This window comes from Macaca mulatta, chromosome 4 (assembly GCF_049350105.2).
Source record: "Macaca mulatta isolate MMU2019108-1 chromosome 4, T2T-MMU8v2.0, whole genome shotgun sequence".
NCBI lineage: Eukaryota > Metazoa > Chordata > Mammalia > Primates > Cercopithecidae > Macaca > Macaca mulatta.
In genome coordinates this window covers 101,081,232-101,093,518 of record NC_133409.1, presented here as the reverse complement: position 1 = coordinate 101,093,518, position 12,287 = coordinate 101,081,232, and the positions used below count along the sequence as shown (strand labels likewise).

The following is a 12,287-nucleotide window of genomic DNA, read 5'->3' as shown; positions in this document are numbered from 1 at the left end:
GGTACACCACTACCTGTTAAATGTCTTCTAATTATTAATAAAAATGCTGATCTAAATGTTTTCCTTCAGATGGAAAATTCCAGAGGAATTGGGAAACATGTACATGATGGGAAGGAATTACCCTACTCAAGCATACTAACCCCTCTGCACATGGGTAGCTCAAGGAACAGTCTTGATTTGTATAAAAGCCAGCATAAAGCTGGCTATGGATTCACCAAGGATCAGGCAGACATTAAGGTCTTCAAAACATTCAAAGATTAGCTGTGGAGTGGTGGAACATTTCCACTCTGGAATTTCACCACTATTCCTCTCCAAATAATTCATGATATTTGAACACCTGAAAAGTCACTTTGGGGAAAACCTCAATGTCACATCATCTCATGTCTCATGTGCTCCTACGTCCAGTCAAAGCACTGCAAAGATTTGATTCCTGCCATCATTTTGTGTTAAATTAATAAAGTCCCAGGTCTCCAAGGAGTTCTCAAGTCACTATGCTGCACACTTGTACAGATCTGGCAGAGTAAAACTGGAACTGAGAAGGAAAAAAAAAAAAAAGCCATTTAGAAAGCAAGCTAGAAAATCACCTCTGATTTGAGTCTATAGCTTTACTAATTAGAGATCAGCATTACTTCTTTTGGAATTGAGGGCTGAGGGTGGGCAAGGGTAGAGGGATGAACCTCTACTACGTTTAAGGGTAGAGCGGTAAGTTCCCAAGACATCAGTGCATCAACAAAGGGACGTTTGAATTAGAAAGTCCTACCATAACAATACTACTGTCTTCTTATACCCTGAACACAATCAACAACAGAATTAGAAACAAATTCCTAATATTTAATCTAGCCTCATTTAGGGTCATCAAGCTGAGTAATTAAACAGATTCTTGCTTCACAAAGCCTTTCTCATCTTTTCTGGCTGGAATACGGTGACACTGGCATCTGTACTTCTCTGAGCTGGCAGGATGATAATCTGTGTGCACAGCTTCTTCTCTCCCCACCTAGGCTAGAAAGTCACAGAAAGCAGAGATCATGGCTTTTATCTTATTTTTTATTTTTTGAAGCAGAGTCTTACTCTGTCACCTGGGTTGGAGTGTAGTGGCATGATCTCAACTCACTACAACCTCTGCCTCCTGGGTTCAAGTGATTCTCCTGCCTCAGCCTCCCGAGTAGCTGGAACTACAGGCAAGCACCACCATGCCTGGTTAATTTTTGTATTTTTAGTTGAGACAGGGTTTCATCATGTTGGCCAGCCTGGTCTCAAACTCCTGACCTCAGGTGATCTGCCTGCCTCAGCCTCCCAAAGTGCTGGGGTTACAGGCATGAGCCACCATGCCCAGGTCAAGCCACCGTGCCCAGCTTTGTATCTTTTACCACACTGGATAACATCTTCAGAAGTATGTTTTCTAAATGAATAATGAAAAAGGGCACTTTCCCTCCTACTTCTCCTCTGGTATCAAGTAATACGTATGTACATTTTTACCATTACCAAAGGCAATTCACTTGCTTCCAAATTGCACAGATACATCTCTCTCCCTGCTCCCCACATGTTAATGTACCTCTATTTATTCAACTAGTACATTCTGCTACAACTTTAAAGGAAAATTTTCAGCAGTTAGACAATATACATCTCTATGTTTTGCCTATTTTCTGCTATGTTTATTTCCCTAATAGTAAAATATTATAATTATTTCGGTTTAAGTAACTGAATTTCAATTTGTAATCTATTATTTTGTGTTGTAAACAAATGCTGTGTGACAGTTAATCTTATGTGTCAAATTGGCTATGCCACAGTACCCAGATATTTGGTCAAACACCAGTCTAGATGTTGCTACCAAGGTACTTTTTAGATGAGATCAACATTTAAATCAGCAGACTTTTGAGAAAAGTGGACTACCCTCCATAACGTGGGTAGGCTTCATTCAACCAGTTGAAGACCGTATGAGAAAACAGACTGAGATCCCCAGAGGAAGGGGGAATTCTATTACAAAACTACCTTCACACTCAAGCTGCAACATCATTTATTCCCTAGGTCTCCATTTGGCTGTGCAGATTTCGGACTTGTCAGGACCCAAATTTTCCTGGTAAGTTCCTTAAAATAAATTGCTCTCTCTGTCTCTGTTTTTCTCTCTCTTTTTTTTCTCTCTCTCTCTCCACACACACACACACATCCTATTTTCTGAAGAATGCTGTTTTAAATAAAGTCTACTGAAATCATAAAGTTAGTATCACACAGGTTGATAAATTACTAGATCTACATCTAATATTTGGTACATCAGATATTAAATAGAAAACCAGTAATTCGGACTGAAAGAATTAGAACTGTAAAATTACTATATTGATTTAAATTATTAAGAAGCTTATACCTTATACATGATGGCATATAGTTTTTATCACCACTTATCTCTTTAGAGCATATGTTTTTTAAACTGTAGAACTCACGAGAAAAGGTAGTGTACTTAAGGTTTTGATAACAAGTAATGCTAAAGACATTAAGTCTAAAATGTTCTATTCCAAAAAAAGTCCTTCAGTGAATGTGCTGAGCATATTTCACAGTCAGCTGCCTCAGTGACACAGAAGAAACCAGTGTTATTTCACTGAATTCCTGTGAAAAATAGTTACAACTGTGTTAAACTGTAAAAATAAGGAATAAAAATAAGGAGAGTGAAGAAGTAATGCACTAAAATATAGGACATGAAGTTGGGTGCAGAAAAGAAATCTACTATTACTTTTTTATTTCTATTTTAAGTCATAAAAGGCAACAATCAAGAAATAAAAACACTGGCAGTGTGAGATCTTACTAGTTACATCTTAAAAATCCACCTACCGCATTTGTATCACAGTGAAATTTATACTGGAATGTTTTCATTAAGGTCAATTTCTTAAGATACTGTGTGGCAACTTCCAAACCATATCCTGTCATCACTATATTACTAGTTTATGACAACCTGCATTTTGTTTTAAAAGATATTCTCATAAATATGCTATCTTTACATCACTCCTTTAAGAAATAAACAAGTTGATATTTCTTTTATGTATGACATATTCTTCGAAAGGCATTTTAATCCTCCCTTAATCAAAACGCTCTTAAATAACATAAACCTAATTTTAAAAATGCTGGCTTTGAACAGAAATCAGCAAGTATCCAGTTACGTATTTATTAACATAATAGTGTAAAAATCTTGCCTGGGAAGAATACTGCATAAAAATTACTAAGGTGTTAAAAATGACTGCATTATTGGAATGGCTGAACTTTGATTTATGTATCATGTTTCAGCAGTTTTAAGAATAAAAGGAATGACTGTTGCAACATTTTGACACATTAGGTGTCATTACAAAACAACTGGAAACTTGCAGATGGAACACACAAACAGCATAAGCTTAGGCAATTACTGAGAAGCAATGAGTCTCCGCTGACAAAGAGCTGGATGCAGGCAGGACACAATAAATCATTATCCTTATTAACCCAACTCCAAAGTGTTCATATTCACAGTATAATAATTAACACGTCATGAGATTTCACACAAATATTTTGCCTAAGAACATCTCTGCTTCCAGTACTTTCATTCCAATAAAAATGCTGTACCTAGTTTTAACCTATTAAATGCCCCATAGGATAACTCAGGCAACAGGCACAGTCTATGCAAATATAAACTTGATTTTGCACAGATTATGTACATACTAATCAATCAGGCAATGAACATTATGATCTTAGAACCATCCATTTCCTTCAGTCAGGCACAGTGTAGATGTGGCTGTGCCATCTATAGATGCAATAAAGAGGCCATCTACTCACATGGCCTTGGTCATCCAGTTCATTGTTGGTGAGCTTCAGCTTGTCGAAGCTGATCACTTGTCTCATCCAAGTCTCCCCCGAGGCAGGCGAGTCTGGATGAATGTACACCCGGGGTGGCACAGGGGAGTCAGCATTACCTGCCACCATCCACTTTGAGCTGTGGTAAACATACCTAGAAGGCAATGACCAGGCATTCAGTATACTATTTGTACCTTGGAATGTCCAACTCAGTAGAATCAGACAAAATGTGTGCCTATTTTGTTTCAGGTTTAAAATAAATCAATTTCCTCTTTACACTAAAAATGAGATTTCAAGTGCTTTTCAAAACCTTTCTAAGGCAGCAGTGGCCTGCTGACAATTCAGACTAAGGGGCATGTTAAGGGCTTCGTGAAAAATATGTACACTATCACCACCATAAATGCAAGTATCTTCATTCTTATGAATGACACTTATTCACCCGTGACATTCCAACTCTGATATTTTCCATTTTTCTTCTGAATATTCCATCAACATGAAAAAACAAATAGCTTGTAAAGCTCACCTTTAAGTAAATCTCAAAAATACTTGAGAGTTACATTTCAAAGTGTCCCACTTCCTTCAAGATCGCTTCCCATGTTAGACTATGTTCAGGCTTATGGAACAGACAGTAGAAAGGCAAGAGGAAATAGTCAGAAGTTCTAGAAACTTTTTTTTAATAGGAAAAAATGTTTTATCTGTTATCATTTGGTATTTTTTGCAATACTATGACACTATATATTGAGGTATATATTGAGGACAAAAGTATTTGGTTTAATTAGAACGTTCTGTATTATCTGTATTATCATAAAATGTAGGCCCTTATTCATCTCCTATATTTCTTTCCTGAGCCTTTTAAAAAAATTCTTTCAAATCATTTTCAAATATTACTAATCAAAAAATAAATCAAACTTTGAAAATAATGGTATATCTAATTAATATTACTTTTCTAATTAGGAAACAAAACATCCTATTCTATTTCTTTATATGACAAATATATTGACTCAGTAAGAATAAAACATTTAAATAACAATGCCTCAAGAAATATTAATATTTAACTATATTAAGATTACCATTTAATAATTTAAAATAAGCTAATTAAAAAATTAGAAACTAGTATAACAATGAAGGAAAAAATTATAAAATAAAATTCTATACTTAGATATTTTCCTTCCATTTATGTTAAGATTAGCATACAATTTAAAGTCGTAATTTGCAAATAGTCTCAGAAAAGTCTACCTGTGTTATATACACGTTTCTTTTTATGAGAGTATAAAATATTTCAGAACGTCTCTGATGAGGCCCTTTGTTTCAATTATCCGTCACATAGTTCATTTTGGGCTCAATACACCTTCTAGTCTTTCATTTCTTTTCTTGGGAAAAAAATATGTAATCATAAAATTAGGGATACTCTTTTAGAAATCTTCCTTTAGGCCAGGGACTGTGGCTTATGCCTGTAATCAGCACTTTGGGAGGCTGAGGTAGGCGGATCATGAGTTCAGGAATTCGAGACCAGCCTGGTCAACATAGTGAGACCCCGTCTCTACTAAAAATACAAAATATTAGCCGGGCATGGTAGCAGGCACCTGTGATCCCAGCTATTGGGGAGGCTGAGGCAGGAGAATGGCTTGAACCTGGGAAGCGGAGGTTGCAGTGAGCCGAGATCACGCCATTGCACTCCAGCCTGGGCAACAGAGCAAGACTCCATCAAAAAAAAAAAAAAAAAGAAAGAAAGAAAGAAAGAAAGAAAGAAAGAAAGAAAGAAAGAAAGAAAGAAAGAAAGAAAAAGAGAAACCTTTTTCTTTTAATTGGTATGATGTAATTTCAATAAGTTCCTAATTGTGGGCTTTTGTAAATATTAATTTTATATTCTAACAAGTGACAATAATTTTTAACTTGACCAAATACCACTCTAACATTAGAAAATGAGCCAAATTTTTTCCTAATGTTGCTGAAAACATTGATAAATGAAATGAAAATCTTAGAAATTCAAGAAAAATTACACTGTGGAAATGAATTGAGTTACTGCCAAAACAAATAGAGTAATATGCTCTAACAAAACCTTGAAAAAGTATGCAATTAGAATAGTCAAAACTCCACACCCACTGACAGAATAAAAGCTACAAGTTATACATTCTTTGTAAAACATTCTAAACACAAATAGTACAAATAAATTTCTTCCTGGGAAGCAATATAAGTGAAAACAAATTACGTTTTACAATTTGATCTTTTAAAACCTGGCATCATAATACTAATTTCTGAAATGTCTTTATTTCTATACAGTAAATTTGAATCAATTAAGTAAAATAAACCAACTGAAATGTAGGGAAAACATTGGGAAAACAAATAGGAGACAAACTTAGAAGAGAAAGAATAATTATTAAGCTTATTAAGAATTATATTATCTTCCTCAGCACAAAACCCCAGTTTAGAATATGGGTTTTAAATCAAGTATATTTAAATAATGAACTTTAATGTTTTCTAGCTTCTGTCATGTGGTAGATCATTTTAGCAAAACTCCCTAATGACTTATTTGATTAAAATAATATAACTTATACACAAAACAAATAATAAGACTGTCTTTTTTATTACCCCTTTTTGTAGTATTCCATATGTCCATGGACTAATTAAAATCTGTGTACTTTTAGTAGGCTATTTCGAAAAAGCAATTCCTTAAATTGCTGAAGTGATAAAAACCAAATCTGATTTTGTTTAAAAACGTATTAAAAGCTCTGTCCCATACAACAACAACAAAAAGTGAGAAATGAAGACAAGCAAAATTTAAAACAGTATCTTCTAATCTTCCAAACACACAAAACGTCCTTATTTAAATGTTAATGTGTTTAACGCTTCAGAAAAATATAAAGCATTGTCACTGAAAATTGCTGATTTGTTTTCTGGCAGGGAAAAAAAAAAGAGTAAAGACTGGTTTGAAACTGAAGAACGTGTATATTTTCAAAATTTACTTGATCTTTACATAAATACGTTCCCTTTCAAAATCCAAATATTAAAAGTTTTTAAAAGTTACTATAACACAAACCAAAAAAACAACAGAAAGGAAAAATTTTTTTACTAGTTTAGTGATGTCCTAATATCACAATAAATTATATGATTTTTATTTTTCTTACTTGTAGAAAACCTTAAATAATTTTCTGAAATTAAAAAACAGTCTACAAACATTGATGGTTTTGTATGTAACAAGATAAAGGAAATTTACATGACAAAAAGATCACGAAGAAATTATGACTTTCCATTTAATATAATTTATATCTGTAAACATTACATAACATTTCCTCTCAAAATTCGCATTGAAATGTAAGTCAATATAAAAGACACATTTAGTTTAGCAACACCAAATTATCCCCTTTTAGAAGTTCTCAATATTTGAAAACATTTCTGTGTCTACTAAAAACAAAACAAAAATTAAGTTTCCACATTTGCTGCAAGAAAAGGCACCATCTGGGCCGCTGGCACCCATGGGCGTTAAAGTACGGATCTGGAAATTCTACAGACTTCTGGAAACAAAGATCACAGTCCTCACAGATCAAACAGGCACTAGCCTGCAAAATCCTAGTGTTTTGTGGTTTTTTTTGTATATAGTTCAGTATCTAATCACTGTACCTGTATCTTTTGTTGTCCACTGGTACAATATCCATGGCAATGTAATATTGCTGGTGAGGATCTAATCCAGAGATCTTCACTCTCATTGCTGGAAACATGCGCCTATTTAAAAAGGTGAAGAGAAAGAGGGTTTGGGGTTTCTGGTTGTGACTAAGGATGGTGACTGAACAAGCAAAGAAACCTCTTGGATCTCTATTTTTAATATGGATAAATTTATAGTATTCACTTTGCCAATGTTAATTCAAGGAGTGGGGACATAGAACATATCAAAACTGATATTTTTAAATGTAATTTGTTACGCCCTGTGTACATGTGTTCTGTGTTTACTGAAATGTCAGTATAGCTAAAAGTAAAAGAATTTTACACTGAGGGAGTAATGGCGCAAAAGAAAGCATCTTATTTTTTAAACAAAATCAATAAGCATATTTACTTTAGTAATACAACTAATAAAATGTAACAAATGGTAGAAATACAAAATTTGGATCTCTGAAAGTGATAAAATACATTATAATGTGAAATTTTTAAAGGGTTATAAAAAACCACAAGGAGCCAATGTGCCATGCTATAACCAAACAATATGTTCTTTATTGAGACAGGACTTCCTGTCTGCAGCATGGTAAAGGTGAAGTGCAAAAGTTGCTTTAAATTTGAAAGGTATAGTAAAACTTCTTTATTGAAAGCAGAAACTAAACACAATGTATATTTACCAAATCATTTCTTCCCCCGCCATACCATGAAAATGTTTTCTTACTTAACCACATTTACTCAAAACTTTGCTAATTAAAACAGATGAAAATTTGCATTTATCCTGGCTTCCCAAAGATGTATATCAAAGGAGATGCTAGCGTAAATGCACCCATCGGTTTAAAAAGGCACAGCAGCAAAGAATACAACAGTAAATTAATGTATATAAGAAACAAATATAGCAGTTTGATTTTTTTAAAATCATCTAATGATTTACATTTAAGTCCCTTCCAAGGAAATCTAATTTTTGTTAATTTAACCTTTTAACAGAAATTTTAGTAGTTATTTACCAAATTTTTTTCTATAACAACCATGAAAGACTACTTCCAGAAAAAAATAAAGTCTATTACTCCTAACTAGGTATGAGAACAATTTAATACGCTGGCTGTTTTAGTGTTATTTCAGTGCACCTGTAAGATAAAGAGTAAAGGTCTTTAACTACATCCTTTATAAGACAACTATTGCTTTGTGTTGGTGAAGACTGAATTTGGATCATTAATAAAAGCTCTGTGAAAATGTAGAAGGTAGCATATGGATTCAATAAAATATGGTTTTTTTTGTAATTTCTAATAAGTTTGGATACTTTTTATGCTATCCAGGTTTTTACCATGTGTACTCCCTGAAAGAGTTGTGTGTGCTTTTTAAAGTTCCGTTTAAGGAAGCTTATTATTCATAGATTTCATTGCACTAAATAAACTGAAAACTTAAAATGCAAATATTCATGTACCTACCTTAAATTAATATGATCTGCCCAACAAATCCATTTATTTTACTAACCAATGGATGGGCGAATTTCACACTTTTTAAAAAACCGATGTAAGTTTTTATTTAAAAAAAAATGTAAGTATTCCTTAGCAAATTCAGGCTGTGTTGGATTCCATTTAGGACAAAAAATAAATAAAATAAAATAACCAGCTACTCCATAAACAGGATGCTTTTTAAAAATCAGGGTAATTATTCTTGCACCTATTAATAATTAAACATGTATTGTGGGTGAGTCCAGTGACTTTTCCTCCTAGTCTAATATGAAATAGCAGGACAGATCATGTTATCAAATTGCCAGGATATCTTCTGATAAAGAACCAATCTGCCTGGGAGTTTCAAATCTGAAAAAGCAAATCATAGTTTACTGGAGTAAACTGCTGTTTAAAAATAAAAGAGAAAAGGAAAAACAAAAAAGAATTTGTTTCCTAGTTCCAGAACTGACAACTAGAGCCTAAATAAATACCTGGACAAGGGTAAATACGACCTCAAATTTATAACCACCCTGAACCCAGAACATCAACCGCGACAGCTGTGGCATCAGCGGCGACAGTAATTTTCTTCCTGGCATTCAACCAGAGAGCAGTTGGACTGTGCACCGACTGCACTCGTGGTGGGTAGCCAAAGCTAGCCTCCAAAGTGAACCACGGTCTGGGGCCTTGTCCCGTTTGACCGAAAACGCTAACCAGAACCCCTGCGGAGCTGCAGTCCCTTCTTCCTGACTGAGCTAGAGGTGGCTGAAGACAGGGTCTGGAGTGGGGAGAGGCGTCCACGCCAGTTTGCCCTTTACCTGCCGGCCTTGGTGATGATCATCTCAGTGCCTATCTCATGAAAGCGCTTCCAAAGCTCGGCTCCCTGCAGATCCACCCGCGGGGCCTGCGGCGAGGGCAGAGGGGTCCCGGGCCGGGCCAGGGAGGGCGCCGGGGACCCCTTCGGGGAGCCTCCCGGTGACGCCAGAGGGGAAGCTCCCTGCTGGAAGCCGTCCTCACAGCCGCCTGGACAGCAAAGGAAGAGAGAGGGTACCGGTGAGGGAAACTGAGGGGAAGGCAGCCGCTGAGACGGGCCCACCAAGTGGCTGAGAAGGGGAAAATGACCGGGAGAAAAGGTGAAGCTTTGGTGCCATCGGATCCTCCTAAAGAACAAGCCAGTCGATAGACACCCACGCTGTGCCTGTCGAAGGGGCGCATTCGGGGCTCCAGTGTGGCCTGTTTGGTCCCCGAGAGTCCTGAGCCTGGGAGAGGCGCGCGGGCAGCGTCCATCCCACCCGCTGGGCCTCCGCAGGGTCAAGGCCCCAGCAGAAAAGGTTTCACGCCGCCGCCGGGGTCTGGGACGCTTGCCCGACGGAGTCAGAGGAGCTCCCGAGTCCAGAGTCCCCAGTGCAAACTCCGATGTAACCTGCGCCTCTAAGCGCACGCAGCAAAAGCGCCCGGACTCTGGTCCCAAGAGACTGGGCCTCCTTAAGCCATAGGCGTCTGCGGCGCCTCGTTTTGGGCCTCGTTTTGCGCCGGGCCGGAGGCATCTTCTAAAAGGCTCTGCAGACCCCGCTTTCGCCAAACTCCCGGCCGCCCTGCGCTTCCAGCCCAGCAGAGAACGTGTGAAAAGCAAGCCCGCGGTCGCTGTCGGCCTTGGCAGAGAAATCAAGAGAAGGGAAGGGAACCGCTCAACTACCCTCCGGGAAACCAAGTTTCCAAATACACCGCCCTCTTCCTGGTTTGCACAAACGGTTTAGGGCATTCGTTCCGGTTTCGGGGTGGGGTATGCCGTCGCTCCCCTCCTCCCCGCCCTGTGCTTTTAAAAGTTAGGAAAGAAAAAAGAGCACCCATTGGCTGGAACCCCAAGGGAGGCAGACGCAGGAAGCACACAGAGCTGCACCGCCAGACGCCGCAAACAGCCGCGGCCGAAGGCGCGGGTCGCCGAGTGGGCGGCGGCCGCCCGCGAGGCAAAGCTGGAAGCAGCATCTTAACTGTCTGGAGGGTGACCAGGTTGCTCGGCTAGCTTTGCGCCTGACACGGCCAATGCGCTCGCGGCTGAGTGGCCTTGGCCACGTAGGGACGCGGCGCACACGCACACCCACAGACTCGCAGAAGTTCAGGTTAGCGCCGGAGAGAAGTTAGGCAGAAAGGGGCCCACTCACCCGCGGCTCCGCGCTCCAGGTCTGCGCCACTCCGAGCCGGCCCAGACGCCGCCCCAGCCGGCGGCGGGAGCGCAGTGCCTTCGTCTCCCTCAGAAGGGCCCTTTTCGCCCGCGCCGCCGCCGCGGCTGCAGCCTCCGTCGTCCACGGCCCCCGCCGCCTCTTCGGCGCCCAGTTTTCGCCGCTTCTTCTGAAGCTGTTGCTGCTTCTCGGCGCCGATCAGCGCCTCCACGGAGAAAGCGTGCGCCTTGAGGCTTAGCATGCTGCACGGCGAGCCCCTTCGCTTCTCGGCCATCCCCCCCGCCCCGCGCCCGCCTGCCCCTCTCTCATATACACTCACGCGGGCACACGCGCGCTCTCGCTCTTCCCCTACCAAAAACTAATAGGCTCTCGGGGCCTCCCGAGATCTGCCCCCTTCCCCACCGCGGGCAAAAAACAGATTTGGCGTTTCCTCTTTCTCGCTTGTGTTGGGATCCGAGGAACCGGCGACGCGCCGGCCAAGTCTCCTTCCCTGGGTCTCTCGCGTGCTCTCTCACTGATGCACTCCTTTGCTCCCACCCCTTCCACCTCCTCCTGCTGCTCCGAGGTCTGCCTCAACTGATGCGCCAGAGAGGACTAACATGGGTAAAAAACACTCTGTGGACACAAATTAGGGATTGTAATTGAAATTTGTTGCCTTGATCTGTCAGCACTTCCAGGCAGGAGAGCGGTGGGAAGAACTTGCTCATTAGTGTCAATAAAGCGGCGGGGGCGGAGCCCGGGACCCTGTCCATCACTCAGACGGCCGGCCAATCGGGAGGCGCCGACTCCTCGCAGCCCGCGCCCACTTCCTTACAAGGTAGCGAAAAACCAGGAGTGAAAAGCGCCGCCGTCTGGCTTGGATGTGCCAGCCCCACGCGCGCTGAACTCGATCTGTCTCTCTGACGTCCATAGCTGAGTCCAGCCCCGTAGTCTCCAGTTTTCCTCACCAGGACCTGGAAAGGCGGAAGCTCCCGGCTTTAAACTAGACGTTCAACAAGTTATTATATCAAGAATCTTTCAAGGTTCCGTAATTGCCGTCCCACTTCCGTGTCACTTAATGTTGCTAAAACTCAGAATATGGGGAAGCTGGGAAGAATTCGCAGGCCCCTCCTTCCTCATTTAAACGTTCCTGCTTTTGGCAGCACTCAATCTGCGCCAGATATGGCTTAGGCTTATTTAAATTTTACTCCGTGATTTTTTTCTT

At 39.9% G+C, this 12,287-nt stretch overlaps 1 protein-coding gene across 1 annotated transcript in view; it reads right to left on the bottom strand.

The window, feature by feature from the left end:
- Positions 1-11,770, bottom strand: part of TBX18 (T-box transcription factor 18) — a 30,468-nt gene extending 18,698 nt beyond the window's left edge. The window contains exons 1-4 of the mRNA XM_001086401.5: positions 11,066-11,770; positions 9,722-9,926; positions 7,426-7,527; positions 3,790-3,961 (exon numbers count right to left, since the gene is read on the bottom strand). Of these exons, the coding sequence (XP_001086401.1) occupies positions 3,790-3,961; positions 7,426-7,527; positions 9,722-9,926; positions 11,066-11,357 (771 nt within the window). The 5' untranslated portion in view covers positions 11,358-11,770. The remainder of the gene's footprint in view (positions 1-3,789; positions 3,962-7,425; positions 7,528-9,721; positions 9,927-11,065) is intronic.
- Positions 11,771-12,287: the final 517 nt, after the last annotated feature.